Genomic DNA, 22,354 nt, shown 5'->3' on the forward strand with positions numbered 1-22,354 from the left:
GCCATGAGGTCGACTGGTGGAGGAAGAGGAGCAGAGCATCAGTCTCCGGGCGTTTAGCGGTTTATCTGGGCGCGGGCCGGTCCTCACCTGGTGCAGGTGGAGGTGTGTGCGAGGAGAAGGCTCCGTGGGACAGGATGGAGGTCCAGGTGTTAGAGTGAAGCACCACAGGAGACGAAGGGGAGGGATGAGGGAGGAAGACGGTGTCGACCAGCAGCCCGTCTGACAGAGCTGGACAGGTTTGAGAAGGTAAAATAAATCATCATTCTGATTGAACATTAAATCCTTGTTATCTGAAACTAAAACTGCAGAAGAATTAAAAAATATACGGAGGAGGTATAAACTCCTCCGTATGGGAAACATCTGTCCCTCTAAAAGCGCTAATTTCAGACTTAAAAATTTAATTCACTTCCACTTCTCCTGAAACCAGAACCAGAACTCAATGATGTCACCGCTCCGTTGTAGGGGGCGGAGTCAGACACTGGGCTCCTCCCCTCCCATCTGCTAGGTGCTAGGTCTGGACCCAGACCTCCGGTTGGACCCGGACCTCCGGTTCCCCTAGCGACCGCTAGGGCCTGGACCCGACCGGCAGGGTGGGCGTTTTTCAAGCAGGTTCCAGTCAATTCCTGCCAACATGGAGCCGTGCTGAATCCAGAAGTCCTAACTTAGCCGCATGTTTGGTTAGCATGTGGCTAACTTATGGTTGCTTAACATGTGGCTAACTTAGCGGCATGTTTGCTTAGCATGTGGCTAACTTAGCCGCATGTTTGCTTAGCATGTGGCTAACTTAGCCGCATGGCAGCTTAACATGTGGCTTACTTATGTTTGGTTAGCATGTGGCTAACTTAGTTGCATGTTTGGTTAGCATGTGGCTAACTTAGTTGCATGTTTGGTTAGCATGTGGCTAACTTAGCCTCAATTTTGGTTAGCATGTGGCTAACTTAGCCGCAATTTTGGGTAGCATGTGGCTAACTTAGCCGCGTGTTTGCTTAGCATGTGGCTAACTTAGCTACAGTTTAACACAGTACTGGCTAAACCACAACATTCAAAGTTTAGCTAGAAACCGGTTGTATACGGTTGATAAATTCAGTCGTGTTTGAATTATAAAAACGAGCGTCGACAGTCTTTTCAGAACATTCAGATTTATTTACAGACAAATGTACAAAGACACAAGCGAGCCGCAGCAGGACGTCAAACTTGTGGCGTCTTCCAGAACCTCGTGAAATGTCCTGCTGAAAGATCCAACACTCTGGGAAACCTGCAGGGGTCCGTGAACTTCGCGGCCATCCGTTTTTTGTTTTGAAATGACAAAATAAAAATAGAGAAATAATCCAAAATAATCCGTTCCCCATCTTTTGTTTTGATAATAAAAAACAGAAAACGGATTGTTATCCATTATCCGGCGTTCCGTATCCGATTTCATTGATGTGTTTGAAAATCGAAATTGGGAATTAAAACAGCGAGTGGAAAACTCTTTTCTCCATTTCCTATTCGTTTTCAAGGATACTGAAAACAAGGATTGGACAAATGCACATGCACAGTAATAAATGAAGAAAGTTGTTTCTGGTTCTTTTGTTCATCAGATTGAAAATTAATAGTTTTAGATTTTTTTAATGTTGAAACAGAAAATAAATCAAATATGAAACCTGGGAGTGAAACATGAGTTTAATCTGTAATCTGTCTTCACTCCGTCATGAAACTGCAGTGATGTTGTGACAGTCCGTTCAGCTGCAGCGTCCAATCAATAATATGTACTGAACTCTAACAGAAAAGAGTTTTTCACTCGCTGTTTTAATTCCCAATTTCGATTTTCAAACACATCAATGAAATCGGATAACGATCCATTTTCCGTTTTCCGTTTTTTATTATCAAAACAAAAGATGGGAAACGGATTATATCTCTATTTTTATTTTGTCATTTCAAAACAAAAAACGGATGGCCGCGAAGTACACGGACCCCTGCAGCGTCTCAGCCGTCAGTCAGCCAGGAGGAACGCCCGACTCAGCACCAGCTCCGTCCGGGCTCCGCCCAGGTGACACGCCTCCAGGACACACACCAGCCTCTGGTTGGTCAGCTGGGCCGCCGTGGCCATGAGGTCGACTGGTGGAGGAAGAGGAGCAGAGCATCAGTCTCCGGGCGTTTAGCGGTTTATCTGGGCGCGGGCCGGTCCTCACCTGGTGCAGGTGGAGGTGTGTGCGAGGAGAAGGCTCCGTGGGACAGGATGGAGGTCCAGGTGTTAGAGTGAAGCACCACAGGAGACGAAGGGGAGGGATGAGGGAGGAAGACGGTGTCGACCAGCAGCCCGTCTGACAGAGCTGGACAGGTTTGAGAAGGTAAAATAAATCATCATTCTGATTGAACATTAAATCCTTGTTATCTGAAACTAAAACTGCAGAAGAATTAAAAAATATACGGAGGAGGTATAAACTCCTCCGTATGGGAAACATCTGTCCCTCTAAAAGCGCTAATTTCAGACTTAAAAATTTAATTCACTTCCACTTCTCCTGAAACCAGAACCAGAACTCAATGATGTCACCGCTCCGTTGTAGGGGGCGGAGTCAGACACTGGGCTCCTCCCCTCCCATCTGCTAGGTGCTAGGTCTGGACCCAGACCTCCGGTTGGACCCGGACCTCCGGTTCCCCTAGCGACCGCTAGGGCCTGGACCCGACCGGCAGGGTGGGCGTTTTTCAAGCAGGTTCCAGTCAATTCCTGCCAACATGGAGCCGTGCTGAATCCAGAAGTCCTAACTTAGCCGCATGTTTGGTTAGCATGTGGCTAACTTATGGTTGCTTAACATGTGGCTAACTTAGCGGCATGTTTGCTTAGCATGTGGCTAACTTAGCCGCATGTTTGCTTAGCATGTGGCTAACTTAGCCGCATGGCAGCTTAACATGTGGCTTACTTATGTTTGGTTAGCATGTGGCTAACTTAGTTGCATGTTTGGTTAGCATGTGGCTAACTTAGTTGCATGTTTGGTTAGCATGTGGCTAACTTAGCCTCAATTTTGGTTAGCATGTGGCTAACTTAGCCGCAATTTTGGGTAGCATGTGGCTAACTTAGCCGCGTGTTTGCTTAGCATGTGGCTAACTTAGCTGCATGTTTGGTTAGCATGTGGCTAACTTAGCCGCATGTTTGCTTAGCATGTGGCTAACTTATGTTTGCTTAGCATGTGGTTAACTTAGCCTCAATTTTGGTTAGCATGTGGCTAACTTAGCTGCAATTTTGGGTAGCATGTGGGTAACTTATGTTTGGTTAGCATGTGGCTAACTTAGCCGCAATTTTGGGTAGCATGTGGCTAACTTAGCTGCAATTTTGGGTAGCATGTGGCTAACTTATGTTTGGTTAGCATGTAGCTAACTTTCCAGAGACCGTGGTGATGACATCACAGGGGGGCGTGTCCAGTTCTCCTCCTGGAGTGCGTGTGTGTGTATGTGTGTGTGTGTGTTTATGTGTGTGTGTGTGTTTATGTATGTGTGTGTACCTCTCAGTCTCAGTGTGTAGTAGTCCTCCAGGGCGGGGTCAAACCTCCCGGGAGTAACCCAGCCTCCCAGCGCCACGGCAACCGCCTGCTCCTCCTTGCGGTCGTGGTCGTAACGCAGCGGCAGCGTCTCCATGGCGATGGGTGGGAAAGAAGGGGGGAGCGGGGCCGTGGTGAAGGACGCGGCGTCTTCGCTGTCGTCCTCGGCGTCGGCGACGTTCTCCAGGAACTCCATGGAGGCTTCGAACAGAACCACTGCAGAGAGACGACAGCCGGTCACCACGCCGCCCTCCTGGTGGCTGATGGGAGTTGGAGTCATGTGATGGCATGAAGAGGTTGAAGAAGCAGGAAGCTACGGTGGCCGAGACCCGTCATTGCTGAAAATAAAATAAACGCTGCAAACAAAAAGAAACGCAGCTGCAAATAAAGAAACGCTGCAAATTAAATAAAAAAAACGACACAAATAAAAAAGCCACAACGGAAGTGAATAACCGGGGACTATTTTTGCCGATGCACCGGTGTTGCACATTAAAAATTACACGTAGCGACATTGAACACGAACCTTTTCACTTATTTTCTCGTTCGTTGTTCTTCTTATTCCTCGCTCTTCTTATTTCTTCCTTTTCACTTAGGTTCTCTTCGTAGTCTTCTTCTCCTCTCACGTAAAAAACACCGGTGCATCAGCAAAAATAGTCCCCGGTGATTCACTTCCGTTGTGGCTTTTTTATTTGCGTCGATTTTTTTTTTATTTGCAACGGCGATTATTTTATTTGCAGCAGGGTTTCTTTATATTTGCAGCCTTTATTTTATTTGCAAAGCGTTTATTTTATTTGCAGCAGCGTTTCTTTTTATTTGCAGCGTTTCTTTTATTTTCAGCAATGGCGGGTCTCGGCCACCGTAGGAAACGGTTCAGGCAGTGCTACATGACAGAAAGTTAAAAGTTATATTTGAACAGTAAATGTGATGCTTAAGGCTGCAGGAGTTTGTTGGAGTAGAAGGACACTAAGAAAGTCTCTTGCTGACTCCAGATGTCCCTGAAGTCTGGCGGCTTTCCGCTTCAGGATCCCCGTCGTCGGAGCAGCTGGAGTCTTCCAGGTGTTCACACATAAGGATCTGGTCAGGACTCCGACTGCCGCTGGCTGTCAAACCTCAACCCGGCAACCGTTGCCGTGGGGAGGGCTTACCGTATTGGCCCGAATATAAGACGGGGATTTTTGCATTGAAATAAGACTGAAAAAGTGGGGGTCGTCTTCCAGTCGGGAAGTCTAGACATTATACCCATTCACAACGCTAGATGGCGCTAGATATCTCTAACGCGAATGCTGAACTTAACTCCCCAGGCCAAAGCGAACCCCTGTCACGAAGAAGAAAAATAAAAACAGCGGTAAGAAAGAAAAGAGAAGAAAATAAGAGAAGAGATAACAGAAAATGGAGAAACATAGCAACAATCTGGAGAAAAGTGGGTGGAAGATCGGCAGGTTAACCGTCAGCTGAGGAGAAGTTATGATGCAAACTTCAAGATGATGATTTGAATGAGGCAAAATAACATGCTTTTTCTCTCGAATATATTGTTATAATCATTTGTTTCAGATGTACTGTAATTATTTTCATTATAAAAATTGAATTTGGTGTTCAAAAAGTATTTTTTTAAACTTGAGTCTTGAAAAAGAGAGGGTCGTCTTATAATCAGGGTCGTCTTATATTCGGGCCAACCAGTCCCAGTCCCATCTAGCGTCGTCTTATAAGGGTTGTCTTATATTCGGGCCAATACGGTAAGAGAGCCCACAAGGTGAACTCCAGGAGGACGGCGGTGGCGTGAGGACGGGACGCCCACGGAAGACCCACCCGTCTTGTGGCTCTGCTCCGCCCCCATCGTGACCCGGGGAAGTCTGCAGAAACAAACACCCTCCGGTCAGCAGAGGTGTCAAAAGTATTCACATTCATTACTCAGGTAGAAGTATAGATACTAGAGTTTAAAAATACTCCTGTAGAAGTTGAAATATCAACTCAAGTTTTTTACTCAAGTAAAAGTATAAAAGTACTGGTTTCAAAACTACTTAAAGTATAAAAGTAAAAGTAATGTAAGGGGGGAAAAAGCCATTAGGACAAAAGCCATTGAAAATGAATGCATCTTAGCATAATGCAAATATATTAAAGAACCATATATGTGTACTATTGAGCATCAACATGTGTTTCAGAGAGCAGGAGATATGATGACTAGTTGCCTATAAGTATTGTAATGGTGCAAAAAGTCAAACTTCAGAGGCATGTTATCATTTATCCTAACCTTTATTGGAATGTACATCCAAGTTTAGTTGCAGGAATCTGAGGGAACGGATGTAAGAACAAAACTGGACAAGAACATCTGAAACAACCACAACCAAATTCACTCTATCTGGATGGAGCAATTTAACTGGATAGTTTTTTTTTAAAGGCAGAAATGAAATAGAGTAACGAGGCTGTTTTTAAAATGTAAGGAGTAAAAAGTACAGATAATTGCGTGAAAATGTAAGGAGTAAAAGTAAAAAGTTGAAAAATCATTACTCCAGTGAAGTATAGATAACCAAAATTTCTACTTAAGTAAGGTAACAAAGTATTTGTACTTTGTTACTTGACACCCCCGCAGCACCCACCTCTTCCTGGGCGTGTCCCCCTGCAGCAGCCTCCTCTTACTCCTCCTGCAGAGACAAACCAGAGTCCACGGGTCACACCCACCGCCACCACCGTCACCGTGGCAACGTGCGGTTAGACGTCTCACCCTGCGCCTCGGCCCCAGGGACGGGGGCTCAGCTGACCGGCGGCCGAGGACGGAGAGGTTGGACCGATGCTGGAGGAGGACAGGGGGGGGCGGGGGGAGGACTGAAAGAGCGGAAGAGGAGAGGAGGGGGAGGAGGACGGGGAGACGGACGAAGCCCCGTCTGTCCAGAACAGACAACGGTCCTCCTGCAGGAGACACGAAGGGACCGGAGAGGGGGGTCAGGGAGCGCTCACTAGGAAAGGGTGATATTCAAACCGTCAAAAAAATTCCCCACAATAAGAATTTGTCATCTCGCGGTAAAAACGATAAATTCCCGTTGATGACCTTTTTGTGTAAAGCTGATTTATGGTTCAGCGTTAAATCCACGCACAACGTACGGAAGGAAGGAAGGAAGGAAGGAAGGAAGGAAGGAAGGAAGGAAGGAAGGAAGGAAGGAAGGAAGGAAGGAAGGAAGGAAGGAAGGAAGGAAGGAAGGAAGGAAGGAAGGAAGGAAGGAAGGAAGGAGCCTGAAAGAAAGGGAGGAAGGAAGGAAGGAAGGAGCCTGAAAGAAAGGGAGGAAGGAAGGAAGGAGCCTGAAAGAAAGGGAGGAAGGAAGGAAGGAGCCTGAAAGAAAGGGAGGAAGGAAGGAAGGAGCCTGAAAGAAAGGAAGGAAGGAAGGAAGGAGCCTGAAAGAAAGGAAGGAAGGAAGGAGCCTGAAAGAAAGGGAGGAAGGAAGGAAGGAAGGAGTCTGAAAGAAAGGAAGAAGGGAAGGAAGGAAAGAAGGAAGGAGCCTGAAAGAAAGGGAGGAAGGAAGGAAGGAAGGAGTCTGAAAGAAAGAAAGAAAGAAAGAAAGAAATAAAGAAAGAAAGAAAGAAAGAAAGAAAGAAAGAAAGAAAGAAAGAAAGAAAGAAAGAAAGAAAGAAAGAAAGAAAGAAAGAGGTTAAATTCCCGTTGATACGTGTTTGTGTAACAAACATGGCGGATCTGAGTCATTCCAGTTTTGCAGTACAGGTGTAACTCATTTAATTGGTTTTTACCAATTCAATTTAATTGGTGTAGTTTAGTATTTAGTATCTTTTAGAGCAGTGATTTGGGAGCTCCAAAGACTGAATGTGGTGATAGATTTATAGTTACAAAGGTGGAGTTGAATTGGTATTTTTTTTATTGTTATCGGGATAAATGCCAGAAATTATCGTGATACATTTTTTAGTCCATACCGCCCAGCCCTAGCGGTCACATGACTGACACATTGCCAGAATCCCCAAGAGCGTCCTTCTACGTCTGCAGCAGCTCCCTAATGAACAAAGACGACGGTTTGTGTTGAGCGTCACCTGTCCGGTGCGGCTGTAGGTAACCATGGTAACGGCTGCCTGGATACAGAAGCTGCGCCTCTCCCGGTAACAGAGCCGCTCCAGCTCCCTCTGAAGCTCCGCCCCCTGCAGGAAACCCAGCTCACCTTAACGAGAAAAAACAAACAGGTGAGTCGAGACTCCAGGTCAGAGTCCAGGTCCGAGTCCGGCTCAGAGACCAGTTCCGCCCGACCGAGACAGGTCAGCTCACCTCTCCTTTCCCTCATGTACGTTTCCAGGGAGACGGGAGGAGGCGGGTAGATGAAGAATCCTCCAATCAGAGCCCTGCTCAGCACCTGTCCATCATCCTGGCCTCTCAACCAACGGAGGAAGTGTTGCACCTGACCGAGTTTACGGTAACTCATCCGGGAGTGGTGGCCCCGCCCTGCCAGCCAGCCAATGAGGAGAGAGGACAGAGGTCATGTGACCGCCAGGGCGCGTCGTGGCGACAAGCCTGGACGGGGAGGGTTGTCACCTGTGCAGTAGACCTGCGTGTAGGCCGTGTTCGTCAGGTAGGACCCGCCCCGACCAGGGTCGGGGGATCCGACCGGCCTCAGGCGAGTGCAGACCACCACCGACACTGCAGGCACACATCTGTTCGTTTATAAAGACGCAGAAACTGAACTTCTGTCAACCGTCTGGTCTATGACATCTCACATGGGTGGAGCTTCTGGTGCGTTTCCGGTTGAGAGGTGGAGAAGAGCTTCACCATGATCGGCTTATCGCTGCTTCCGTCCTCCAGTCGCAGCCAGCGGTACTCCAGAAGCTCCGCCCCTCTCCCGCCTGCCAGCAGAAAAAACAAATGTGTTAAATCAGGGGTGTCAAACTCATTTTGCTTGGCGGGCCGGATTTGACCAATTTTTTTCTCGCGGGCCGCACGCTCAAAATTGCGACGGAGTTTTAGGGCCAAACAAAAAAACAAAAAAAGGAAATTACGAGAATAAAGTCATAATGTAATGAGAATAAAGTCGTAAAATTACGAGAATAAAGTCATAATATTACGAGAATAAAGTCGTAAAATTACGAGAATAAAGTCATAATATTACGAGAATAAAGTCATAATATTACGAGAATAAAGTCGTAATATATTATAAATATATAAATATAACTTCACAAGATGCTCAATATTCCTCATTTTAACACAGGGAGAAGAAGCTCTTCCTGTTAGAGTTCTCATAAATTATATTCTCATAATATTACGACTTTATTCTCGCAACATTACGACTTTATTCTCGTAATGTTACGACTTTATTCTCGTAATTTTACGACTTTATTCTCGTAATATTACGACTTTATTCTCATAATATTACGACTTTATTCTATTACGACTTTATTCTCGCAACATTACGACTTTATTCTCGTAATTTTACGACTTTATTCTCATTATATTATGACTTTATTCTCGTAATTTTACGACTTTATTCTCGTAATTTCCAATTTTTTTTGTCTTAGTTTGGCCCTAATACTCCGTCGTACAAAATAACAAAAACGGTGCGAAATGTTTTTTTTCTAATTCTTTTTTTTTTTACTATTGTTATATAATCTAATATCAGTTTAGTTAATTTTAAAGGAAATATGCACTTTTCTAACACTCTAATTATGTAAAATATATTTCTTCAGGATCTTTTCTTGAAATTTCTCATTTTTTTCAAATTATGTAAGATACTTTTAATATCATTTTACAAAGATAAACAGAAACAAGTATGTTTTTTTTTTATATTTCGCTTTTTTATAGGAAATTTAATTAAAAGCAAAATCTTTCTTATTACATCCGAGAGTGTTTCTTTGTGATTTAGAGATTTTTCCAGTACAATTAAGTGTATTTATTTTTAAAAATTGGCGCGGATATTTACGCCAGTGTGCCGAAAAAGTCCGCACTTCTCTTTTAACTGTTTTACTTTGTCACTATCCTCGTATTCAAAACTGAAATTCTCCGAATAAATATCTTCTATCATCTTTTTTAGCAGTGATATTTTTCCTGCGAAAATATATAATAGTGGTCAGTTAATAAAAATAAACGACCGTCTACAAAGAAATAAAATCGGCAAATGCATTCTAGAAAACTAAAAAAAATTCGAAAACTGCTCTATTTGTGGAATAACGATGGATTTGTAGAAGAAATATATTATCGGATATGCTGCGATTCATGGCAATTATTTATACCTTCCTTATTAGTAAATTAACATTTCGTTTTTTTGCGTTGGAAACTTGTCGCGGGCCGCATAAAAATCTCTCTTGGGCCGCATGCGGCCCGCACATTTGACACCCCTGTGTTAAATCATAACATTTTATCGCTGCTTTGTGGTAACCATGGTAACCCTCACCTTTACTCCGGATGCGCTCAGGTCGTCCGGCGAAGGTCAGTAAGCCGATGACATCACACGTGGCGCTAGGAGGAGGGTCCAGAAGCTCCTTACTGGTAAAACAGAGTCGGTGTGTGTTCATACTTGTCTTGCTACCCGTGTGGGGACAATCGCTGACCCGGACCTTTCAAGTTCGGGTTTTAAAAGGGCCCCCGTGAGGTGGTGTAAGGTTTACCTGTTGTAGAAGCTGTAGGTGGGCGCAGGGGGCAGAAAGTCCGCTGAAACCGAGGATTCTGGGAGAATAGATATGCGGGCAGCAGGATTCCTGCTGTTGACGCTGATCTCTGACAGAAACAGAGCAAAGCTTCACTTCAGAGGAACGCTGGAGCCGCAGTCATGTACCGATCTTACTGAGACTGAAAACTCAAGGAACTTTAATCTATCCTAAAGTGACACGTGTTGAGTAATGTCCATCCATCCAATTTCAAACGCTTATCTGTTACCGGGTCGCGGGGGCAGCAACCTCAGCAGAGATGCCCAGACTTCCTTCACCCCAGACACTTCCTCCAGCTCTTCCGGGGGGAGTCCGAGGCGTTCCCAGGCCAGCCGAGAGACATAGTCTCTCCAGCGTGTCCTGGGTCTTCCCTGGGGTCTCCTCCCGGTGGGACATGCCTGGAACACCTCCCTAGGGAGGCGTCCAGGAGGATCCGGTACAGATGCCCAAGCCACCTCAGCTGACTCCTCTCAATGTGGAGGAGTAGCGGCTCGACTCCGAGCTCCTCCCGGGTGACGAACTCCTCACCCTATCTCTAAGGGAGCGTCCAGCCACCCTGCGGAGGAAACTCATCTCGGCCGCTTGTATCCGCGATCTTGTCCTTTCGGTCACTATCCAAAGTTCGTGACCATAGGTGAGGGTAGGGGCGTAGATTGACCGGTAAATCGAGAGCTTTGCCTTTCGACTCAGCTCCCTCTTCACCACGACGGTCCGGTACATCGACCGCATAACTGCGGACGCTGCGCCGATCCGTCTGTCAATCTCACGCTACATCGTTCTCTCACTCGTGAACAAGACCCCGAGATACTTGAACTCCTCCACCTGAGGCAGGACTTCTCCACCCACCCGGAGAAGGCACGCCACCCTTTCCCCGTGCAGAACCATGGCCTCGGTCTTGGAGGTGCTGATTCTCATCCCTGCCGTGTCGCACTCGGCCACAAACCGCCCCAGCACATGCTGAAGGTCCCGGTCCGATGAAGCCAACAGGACAACGTCAACCGTAAAAAGCAGAGATGAAATCCTGAGGTTCCCAAACCGGATCCCCTCCGGCCCCTGGCTGCGCCTAGAAATCCTGTCCATAAAAATTATGAACAGGACCGGTGACAAAGGGCAGCCCTGCCGGAGTCCAACATGCACCGGGAACAAGTCTGACTTACTGCCGTCAATGTGAACCAGACTCCTGCTCCGATCATACAGAGACCTGACAGCCCTTAATAGAGGGCCCCGGACTCCATACTCACCGACCCCCCCACAGAACGGCACGAGGGACACGGTCAAATGTCTTCTCCAGATCCACAAAACACATGTGGACTGGTTGGGCAAATTCCCATGAACCCTCAAGCACCCTGCGGAGGGTATAGAGTTCCACGACCGGGACGAAAACTGCATTGTTCCTCCTGAATCCGAGGTTCGACTATCGGCCATATTCTCCTCTCCAGATTGAGATGGGTGACCCCATGGGTTGCCGTCACGACAGGCACCAGAGACTTTAAGTCCACAACTTCGAGCTGCTGCGTCGACAATAGAGGCAGAGAACATGGTCCACTCGGACTCAATGTCCCCCGCCTCCCTCGGTATCTGTGAGTTTTCTCCGAGATGAGAGTTGAAGATGTCCCTGACAGAGGGCTCGGCCAGACGTTCCCAACAGACCCTCACAATCCGTTTGGGTCTGCCCGGTCTGTCCAACCTCCTCCTCCGCCAGCGCATCCAACTCACCACCAGGTGGTGATCAGTTGACAGCTCAGCCCCTCTCTTCACCCGAGTGTCCAAGACATGCGGCCGAAGGTCAGATGAAACGACAACAAAGTTGATCATTGACTTCCGGCCTAGGGTGTCCTGGTTCCACGTGCACTGGTGGACACCCTTATGCCTGAACATGGTGTTCGTTATGGACAAACTGTGACTCGCACAGAAGTCCAACAACAAAACACCGCTCGGGTTCAGATCGGGGAGGCCGTTCCTCCCAATCACGCCTCTCCAGGTATCACTGTCATTGCCCACGTGAGCATTGAAGTCCTCCAGTAGAACAACAGAGCCACCACCTTATTGTGGTGGAGGGGTTTGTGTGCCCGAGTGATCCTAGGAGCTATGTTATCAGGAGCATTACGCCACTGGTAGGGTCTCCCGTGGCAAACAGGTCCTAGGTTACGGGCCAATCCCTGGACCAAAACCCTCACAGTGGGGACATGGAATGTCACCTCACTGGGGGGGAAGGAGCCGGAGCTTGTGCGTGAGGTTGAGAGATACCGGCTAGAGATAGTCGGGCTCACCTCCACACATAGCTTGGGCTCTGGAACCCAGCTCCTTGAAAGGTTCTGGACCCCCCACTACTCTGGAGTTGCCCAGGGTGAGAGGCGGCGGGCTGGTGTGGGCTTGTTTATAGCCCCCCAGCTCAGTCGCAATGTGTTCAGTAATGTTTCAGGACCCCTCCATGAGGCGGCAAGGTGAGTGCAGGTGTACCTATGTCATCATCCATGGCCTCGTAGTGCTGCTTGACTCGGTACCGTCGCAGACTGATGATGTCGCCAGGCTTCAGACAGCCGTACCAGTCGACGCACATGCTGTTCCACAACACCACACACACACTTCCTGTCTGGTCACACACCTCCAGCACAGCCTGGAACACAAGACACACAGGAGGGTAAACAGTTCCTCAGGGCCCGTCTCAGGGGACTCGGCGGTGTCTGAACCGCATACAGAAGCTGCAGATGCTGCTTTCATGAACGACTTTTTACTTTTACTCCTTACATTTTCACGCAATTATCTGTACTTTTTACTCCTTACATTTTAAAAACAGCCTTGTTACTCTATTTCATTTCGGCCTTTAAAAAAAAACTATCCAGTTAAATTGCTCCATCCGGATAGAGTGAATTTGGTTGTGGTTGTTTCAGATGTTCTTGTCCAGTTTTGTTCTTACATCCGTTCCCTCAGATTCCTGCAACTAAACTTGGATGTACATTCCAATAAAGGTTAGGATAAATGATAACATGCCTCTGAAGTTTGACTTTTTGCACCATTACAATACTTATAGGCAACTAGTCATCATATCTTCTGCTCTCTGAAACACATGTTAATGCTCAATAGTACACGCATATGGTTCTTTAATATATTTGCATTATACTAAGATACATTCATTTTCAATGGCTTTTGTCCTTAATGGCTTTTTTCCCCCTTCCATTACTTTTACTTTTATACTTTAAGTAGTTTTGAAACCAGTACTTTTATACTTTTACTCGAGTAAAAAACTTGAGTTGATACTTCAACTTCTACAGGAGTATTTTTAAACTCTAGTATCTATACTTCTACCTGAGTAATGAATGTGAATACTTTTGACACCTCTGGAGGCGACGAGTCTGGACTTTGAGGACAGTTAAAATCTTCTATCTTACAAACACTCACCTTATATGGACACTCACAGTTCCTGTCCGTCCTCCCATAATACATCAGGTGAGACTTGTTGATGATGCGTACAATCAGCTGATCCTGAACCGTCCTTCTGGCAACACGCCGCTGGCTAGACAGGAAGGAGTCGCGCAGCTCCCACACCGTCACAGCCGGACGCTGACCTGGAAACACAGGGTCACGTGTACTTTCAGCAGGACTCGCAGGCCAGCGCCGCCTCAACCACCGGGTCCCCATCACCTACACGACGGCTTACCTTCGTCCTCCTCTTCTGCTTCAGTCTCCTCGTCTTCCTCGGTGGGCGGAGCTTCCCTCCAGGCCTCCCCGCTGGAGTCCACATTGTTCCACAGTGGCAGGAAGACGCTCCTGTTGGCTCTGAGAGGAACCAGCGGGTCTGCCGGACACATCCGAGAAGCAATGAACCACAGGGACGGAGAGGGAGTGTTGAGCCGCATTTTGTAATAACGGTGCATTTTGTAATAAACTGCCCCAACGCATTTTGTAATAAATTTTGCCGCATTATGTAATAAGTTATTACATTTTGAGAAGATTATTACAAAATGCACTTGCAACTTTTTTACTCTCTTGAAAATGTAAAAACATGGTGCATTATGTAATAACAATTCTAAAGCATAGTTTATTTGTTTGTCATTGGTCTATATAATTCCAAACTTCAAATAGGCAACTAAAAAAATTTGAGTATTATACATACATTTATTGGGCTCAGAGGTGGGTAGAGTAGCCAAAAATTGTACTCAAGTAAAAGTACTGTTACTTCAGAATAATATGACTCAAGTAGAAGTAAAAAGTAGTCATCCAAATAATTACTTGAGTAAAAGTAAAAAAGTACTTGGTGAAAAAACTACTCAAGTACTGAGTAACTGTTGAGTAACGTCTGATTTATTTTTTTAACGCAACCATTCAAACAGACAAAAGTACAAAATAATCATCTTCAGGCAAATTAAATCAATAAAATAATAAAATATATTAAAATTAATAAAAAAAAAATGCTTAAATTAAAATAAGCTTAAAGTAAATTCAAGTACTTTAATAAATAATAAAATAAATAAAATAACAGAATAAAAAAATAAATTAAGCACAAGTAGCACAAAATGTGAAGCCTTTGTACTTTTCTTTTTTAACCAGGCAGAACAAGAACAAGCCCATGAACTCATAGAAACTCTGTGTGTGTTTGAGTCTGTGTAAATGTGACAAAACATGCAAAAACAAACATTTTTCCCAAAGAATCACCCAGTGATGTCATGAGATTGACCCGTACGTGGATAAAAGGGACAAAACAAAAGTAACAAGCTCAACGTAGCCTAATGTAGCAGAGTAAGAGTAACAGTTTCTTCTTCACAAATCTACTCAAGTAAAAGTAAAAAGTATAGTGATTCAAAACTACTCCTAAAAGTACAAAATGTCCCAAAACTTACTTAAGTAAATGTAACGGAGTAAATGTAACTCGTTACTACCCACCTCTGATTGGGCTACATAGCGTGTCGTGGTCAGTAGAGGGACCGCAGGTCCGGATCTGGGTCCAGACCCTAGTGGTCGGTAGAGGAACTGCATAACTCAGTAGTTGTACGTTGACTTCAGCCTTGAAGGTGGAATGATGGAACCTGGTTCTGTCTCGCCGCCGTTGCCGCCGGTAAACCGGCTAGCGAGTTAAAGCTCAATAAGTGCTGCTTTCAAAGCAGTTACTTTCATTTGCTTGCCTGATAGCTCCATTGTTGACGAAAGGTCGGGTCGGATTAAAGCAGCCGGGACGCAGCAGAACCTATCGATGACTGCGTTTACATGCATCAATAACCCTTTTAAAACCCGAATATTGGCAATAACCCGAATTTGAACGGCCATGTAAACACCAATAACCCCTTTGAATAACCGGAATTTGCTCATATTCGGGTTTTTAAAAACCCAAATATGACCCCTGGGTTACTCCTTTTAAAACCCGAATATTCGGTCATGTAAACGCCAAACGGAATATCCCCATCAAACGGAACATGAATTTGTTTTCTGCGCATGTTCTGTTCACAAGGAATCCTGGTCTTTTGAGTCCAGGAAGTTCTTCTAAACATGGAGAAACACAAGACCAGGAGGAGACTAATCACTTCATAAATGTAATAAAGAATATGAACATTTTGGCATTTGTAGACGGTAGAAAAGTACTGGGATGGCGAGATTTACAAGAAGGTGAGCGAAAAGTTGCGCGAAGCAGCATTTGTTTTGAATTTGGATACAGGAAGAAGAAGCGGAAATGACGGTAATTGCGTCATGACGTTCTCCGCGCGTCGCTGGTTTGATCCAGATATCCCAAATGATTAATTACCATGTAAACCAGGGGTGTCAAACTCATTTTGCTTGGCGGGCCGGATTTGACCAATTTTTTTCTTGCGGGCCGCACGCTCAAAATAACAAAAACGGTGCGGAAATTTTTTTCTCTTTACTATTGTTATCTAATCCAATATCAGTTTAGTTAATTTTAAAGGAAATATGCACTTTGTTTACACTCTAATTATGTAAAATATATTTCTTCAGGATCTTTTCTTGAAAGTTTTTTTTCAAATTATGTAAGATACTTTTAATATAATTTTACAAATGAAAACAGAAACGTTTTTTTTATATTTCGCTTTTTTATAGGAAATTTAATTAAAAGCAAAATCTCTTTTATTACATCCGAGAGTGTTTCTTTGTAATTTAGAGATTTTTCCAGTACAATTAAGTGTATTTAATTTTAAAAATTGGCGCGGATATTTACGCCAGTGTGCCGAAAAAGTCAGCACTTCTTTTTTAACTGTTTTACTTTGTCACTATCTTCGTATTCAAAACTGAAATTCTCAGAATAAATATCTTCTATCATCTTTTTTAGCAGTGATATTTTTCCTGCGAAAATATATAATAGTAGTCAGTTAATAAAAATAAACGACCGTCTACAAAGAAATAAAATCGGCAAATGCATTCTAGAAAACTAAAAAAATGCAGAAAACTGCTCTATTTGTGGAATAACGATGGATTTGTAGAAGAAATATATTATCGGATATGCTGCGATTCATGGCAATTATTTATGCCTTCCTTTTTAGTAAATTAACATTTCGTTTTTTTGCGTTGGAAACTTCTCGCGGGCCGCATGAAAATCTCTCTCGGGCCGCACATTTGACACCCCTGATGTAAACGGAATATTCCGAATGTTTCAGTTACCGGAATATTAGCAATAACCCGAATTTTGACTGCATGTAAACGTAGTCAGTCTTGCGTGTACTGATCAGTCAGACCGCCCAGCTCCTCTGTGATGCGTCCTCTTACCTGCAGGTTCTGAAGATCCAAACCAGGGCAGGGAGTCCCAGTCCGGATCCGGTGTCCTGACTCCCTGGTCCTCGTCGCCCCCCGGAGCTCCGGCTCTGACCTCCACACTCACCAGTCTGTAGCTGCAGGGGGGAGGAGACACGATCAGTGTCTCTGTCCCAATCACAACCTTGTTGCTCACCTGTGCTCGCTCACCTGTCTCTGTCTCCAGAGGCCCCGGAGCATTCTGGGAGCTGAGCGCTCAGGGCAGGGGTGAAAGTGGCGTGGCAGAGCGTGGACCCCGGATGCAGGACGCGCCGCTCCACCAGTCGGTTCAGACCGGGGTCCAGAGTCACCTGGAGCCGGCAGTCTCCGTCCGTCAGGGTGACGTCATACAGGTGCTCACCTGGGGACACGACGCCGGGGCAAACCGAGCAAGGCACCAGAGGGGACAGGAAGTAAGAACCGGGAGCTTTCTACTAGGAATGGGTGATATTTTACCGTTCACGATAAACCGTCAAAAAAATTCCCCGCTGTAAGAATTTGTCATCTTGCGGTAAAAACGATAAATTCCCATTGATGACGTTTTTGTGTGAAGCTGATTTATGGTTCTGCGTTAAATGGACGCAGAGCCTACGGCGTAGGCTTTTTTTGATATAACGTTTGACTATTACGAAAAAAAATTGCGATAGAATCTAATTTGTGGCATGTTCCAACCACAGGTTAATTTGCAGATTTTATTTATATTAGAAGACGTCATCACTGATTGGATTTTATTTTCAGTGAACTTTTATTTATTTGTCCTGTATCTTTGTTTATCAGGTTGTATTTTTTCTACTTTGTGATTTTACAAGCTAGGAAAACTTGAAGGACAAATGTACTTTTGCTGTTTGCACTGTTATCCCACTGTTTAAGCCATACAGTTTGAATAAATGTTGAATCTGTTCTTACATTTCAAACTTGTTTCATTTGAGTCATTACAGTTTTGCAGTACAGGTGTAACTAATTTAATTGGTTTTTATTAATTCAATTTAATTGGTGTAGTTTAGTAGCATTTAGTATTCTTTTAGAGCAGTGTTTTGGGGGCTCCAAAGACTGAATGTGGTGATAGATTTATAGTTAAAAAGATGGAGTTGAATTGGTATTTTTTTTATCGTCATTTTTATCGTTATCGGGATAAATTCCAGAAATTATCGTGATAAATTTTTTAGTCCATACCGCCCATCCCTACTTTCTACGTGTGGTCTTCTCTGGGTTTGCTTCTTTCTCACCACTGAGGACGGTCTGAGGGAAGTAGACGGGGAACCCCTGGTCTCGGCTGTAGCGCCGGACGTCCACCACAAACAGAAACTCCCTGCAGACCAAAGGAGAGGACGAGGAGGCCTGGAGGACAAACAGAACCGTGTAAAGAAAACACACAAAATAAACCATGTGGAACCAACTGCATCAGATAATGGCTGGGCTGGGTATCGATTCAAATGTCAAGAATCGATTGGATTCCGATTCTTAAGATTCAGAATCGATTATCACTATTCGATTCGATCCGATATTTATTTGGGTTAGTGTTATTAAAAAAAATCTTTGAGCTGTTGCCTGAATTATATGACTGTAAAATAACTAGTGAAATAATAATTTCACAATAATTATTGTGAAATGACTAAGAAATAAATATCCATTTAAAGTGCAAAAAAAGAAAGAAATTGCAACAGCTCATGCAGTAAACAATTAATTTTAGGTTGTCTAATTTATTCTGTCACCAGACACATGTTGCCATGAAGCACCCGGCATTTTTCAGGTATGTCATGAGAAACCGTGTGTCCGATAACAGAGAAACCAAACAAGCTCTAGTAAAAATAGACAATATGAACTTTTAGAACATTTAGAAATTTAAGCTGAAATATCCAGCATTTTCTTTAAAGAAAAGTTGATTTAGTTCAGGAGTTTTCAAAACCAGCGCTTTGTTAACGCTGCAGTGACTCTTCGGCGCCGTGTTCAGTGTTTGATAGTTTCACACCACACGCATGTGTGAATTAAATGACTACTGGGATTTAAGTTCAACGGGCGAAAATGTAATGATGAAAAAAAATCGATCTTTAGACATACAAATCGATATTTAGGAATTAATATGAAAATCGATTTTTTCAACACAGGCCTATCAGATAAACAAGTTTCCATCGTTGTTGAAACAATGTGACACAATAAAGTTTAGTTGTCCTCCTGCTGGTGGAAGCAGTTACCATCATGTATGTGGAACAATAAAAGGGTTGATTAGTTCAATTCAATTCAATTTTATTTATAAAGCGTCTTGTACAACAGACGCTGTCTCTAGGATCTTTCCATGACCCCCGATCAATAATTACATAAACATAAGATAAACAATGGCAGGTAAAAACTCCCCTTTAGGAGGGAAGAAACCTGGACCAGGACCTGGATCATAAGGGGGGACCCTCCTGCTGAAGACCAGCTGGGCAGAGCAGGAAAAGAGAGAACAGACAGAGAGAATGAAGAACAGAGAAAAGTAAAGAGTGTAGTTGACACAGGGGCAGAGCCGGCCCAAGGCATAAGCGAACTAAGCGGCTGCTTAGGCCCCCGTGACCACTAGGGGGCCCCCAAAAGTTAAAAAATATAAAAAATTAAATTATTTTTACATAAATACACATATTGACGAGGTACTGTTTATCTAAGTTGAGTGATTTTAATTATAGTTCTAGTTTTTGTAGTACTTTGTTGTTCCACTTAATTGTTGTTGCACATACTTGTTGCAGTTTATTTAAAACCAAAAATAAAGTGGATAACGTGTTTACAGTAAATGGTTTATAAATGATCTATTTGATTATTTTGTTTCTTTTAGTAGGCCTACACTGTAGATGACACTCAGTATCAAACTTAGTACTATATCAATTTAAATATTAAGTGTAAATCAACCTCAGGCCGCTCTTGTAGCTGAATTTGCTCCCATTTCAGATTAAAAACCATAGATGGGTAAAAACATGCCAGGCTGACAATAGGATGATGAAAACAACACTGATGCAACTGTGCAGCTCTTTCACCTTTTATCTATTGTTTCTCTATGTGACCAGTAGGGGCAGTTGCTGACTTTGCAAAATATGAATTGAAAGATTTTTCTGCAAGTTTGTTAATCTGTTGTCTGCTTCCATGGTTTTAATCACTGTGGATTACAATCTAACTACAACAAAAAGTTCTTACATCTAGTTTTACAAGTGTATTTGTAATGACAGGGAAGAACATGAAATAAGTTTATAGTGGGTGTGTGAATGATCAATAATCAGTATTATTGGCAGTAATAGAGGGCCCCAAAATCTAATTTTGCTTAGGGCCCCATGGAGGCTTGGGCCGGCCCTGCACAGGGGAAATGATAAAGCAGTAAAAATAGTCAATCAACAGTCAGATTAGTGTTTTGGGAGGAAGATTTCTGCTCCATTCAAATCCTGATTCTAAATTCTGCCCATTTAAGATAATCAGATTTTACTGCAAACAGTTCACAATTCCACAACACCGTAAGTTACCCAACGACTTAAAAATTAATATGTTGAAATTCCGGCATACTTTTAATTTAAACTAACTGTTCTTTGCTGAATAAATTTTATTTTGTGGTCCATCATTTCAAATTTTTGACACACAGCCGTTTTACGATATTCAAAGCAAACAAGAGTTGGAATGAAATTCTCTAAAGTTTTTGGGGTCTGGAGTTGGGCGAAAATGAACCAAAACGTCTATGAAAGCTACCATTTTATTTTTAAGAAACAAACCAAATCGAGCATATAGATTTTATAATAAATAGCGCAGCGACGTTAAACCGCCAGAAAAGTGAATGGAGTCTGGTGGGAGAGAATGGGCGGCTGCGTTTACCGGGGACCGTTTACAGAAGAGCCCATCATAATAATCCCCAGATTTAAAACGACAGAGGTTATTTATTTATTATTTATTTAATTATTATTTATTCCGACCTTGTTTGGACCGGATCCGGATCTGTTTCTGTGAAGAGTTCTGTGAAACACGCAACTGTCCGCCGCCATGTTAGACGCGGCGCCAAACCAAAACACTGCGGTGCATTCTGGGAAACAGAGGCGCAAGATTGCTATTGAAAAACATTGCATGAAGTTTGTTAAAAAAAAAACTATGCTTCATAAATCTTTGGTGTTTCCAACATTTGGAAATAAAAACCCACATTTTGACATCGAGGTTGAAGCTGAGTAAGTAGGAATATTATAGTTCTGCTACTGACCAGTAACTAAGGTCTGAATCCTGACCGATCCAGATGATCCAAATTGAAATCTTTATTTCGAGCATAAAATAATTATAAAAACAAAAAACAATTTACACAAAACATCAGAAAAAAGAATACAAATAAACAGTCATTAAACAAAATTGAAAAAGTAAACCTTCATGCCCGAAAGGGAGTAGGAGGAAGTAAAAACTTGTCTCTATTTCAATTTTACAACATAGAAAAATAAAAATTAAAACATGAAAAAAATAAAAATTAAAAAATATAACAGCAAGCTTTACTTTATCAAAAAATATATATATTATTACATTATTAAAAATATAAAAATATTTCACTTCATTACAATATTATACGTGAGCATTATAAATAATAAATGATATACCAGAGCAATTATAAATAATATATACAGTATATAGATATACAACATATATATATATATACGCACATATATACATATCTTATCACACTATCTATGATCCAATCAATGATCCAGACCAATGATCCAGACCAAGCACCAAGCATTTAACCCCTTCATAGACGCTCATGCGTAGCCAAGTATGGCTGCAGTTCATCCACTGACCACTAGAGGCTGTAAAACTGAGTCCGTCTCCGCTGACATGCAGGTGAAAATGTCCAACTTTAAAGCAGAAATAAACAAATTTACCGTCTGGTTCAAAACAAAAACCTTTAGGTTTCAATCGTTTGATTTCACATCCAGTGTTTTTATACCACGCCAGGAGAGTTTATGTAAAGAAATACATGTATTTCTGATATGATTGATTGACAGCCGGCTCAGCCAATAGCTAGCTGTTATCACTTCCTCGTCACTAATTGTAAAACTACAGCGGATAGTTTATATTAACCAGCGTCACTAACGGGACGGTAATTTTTGTTATTTTGCCGTCGAGTCAACAACGGTATATCTTGTTGTAAAGGTCTGCCGGTATTTGAGTTGGGTTTGGCTGAAAGAGACGGGACCAAAGCTACCTTTGCTTGACATCTTGTGGGCGTGTCCGCGACGCGTTGTCTTCCAAAGCAACATGGCTGCACCCCCCATCAAGAAAAACGGCCTTCAAAAGTGGTCTTCAGAAACCTGCGGGTCACGTGACCAAATGTTTTGTACATTGTTTTATAGTCTATGATCCAGACGTGCAGTTCTGGATCTGCAGGTTAAAAGGTTCAACTTTACAGCAGAAATAAACATTTTTACAGTCTGGTTGAACAGTTTTGGTCTCCACAGTTAGATTTACATACTTTACATCAGTTGAAGTGGTTTAAATCT

General features: G+C 43.3%; 1 protein-coding gene across 1 annotated transcript; it reads right to left on the bottom strand.

Annotated features, from left to right (window-relative positions):
* Positions 1 to 1,024: 1,024 nt before the first annotated feature.
* Positions 1,025 to 20,900, bottom strand: si:ch73-71d17.2 (RPA-related protein RADX). Its single transcript, XM_061710519.1, is given in 20 exon segments — positions 1,025 to 2,097; positions 2,172 to 2,312; positions 3,480 to 3,731; positions 5,322 to 5,365; positions 6,110 to 6,154; positions 6,235 to 6,419; positions 7,545 to 7,669; positions 7,774 to 7,947; positions 8,038 to 8,142; positions 8,220 to 8,345; positions 9,887 to 9,978; positions 10,101 to 10,209; positions 12,600 to 12,756; positions 13,539 to 13,705; positions 13,798 to 13,935; positions 16,848 to 16,969; positions 17,043 to 17,232; positions 18,098 to 18,209; positions 20,795 to 20,878; positions 20,880 to 20,900. Coding segments are annotated over 20 exon segments (2,514 nt in total). The 3' UTR covers positions 1,025 to 1,972.
* Positions 20,901 to 22,354: the final 1,454 nt, after the last annotated feature.

The sequence above is a fragment of the Cololabis saira genome, chromosome 20 (genome assembly GCF_033807715.1).
Source record: "Cololabis saira isolate AMF1-May2022 chromosome 20, fColSai1.1, whole genome shotgun sequence".
Lineage (NCBI taxonomy): Eukaryota > Metazoa > Chordata > Actinopteri > Beloniformes > Belonidae > Cololabis > Cololabis saira.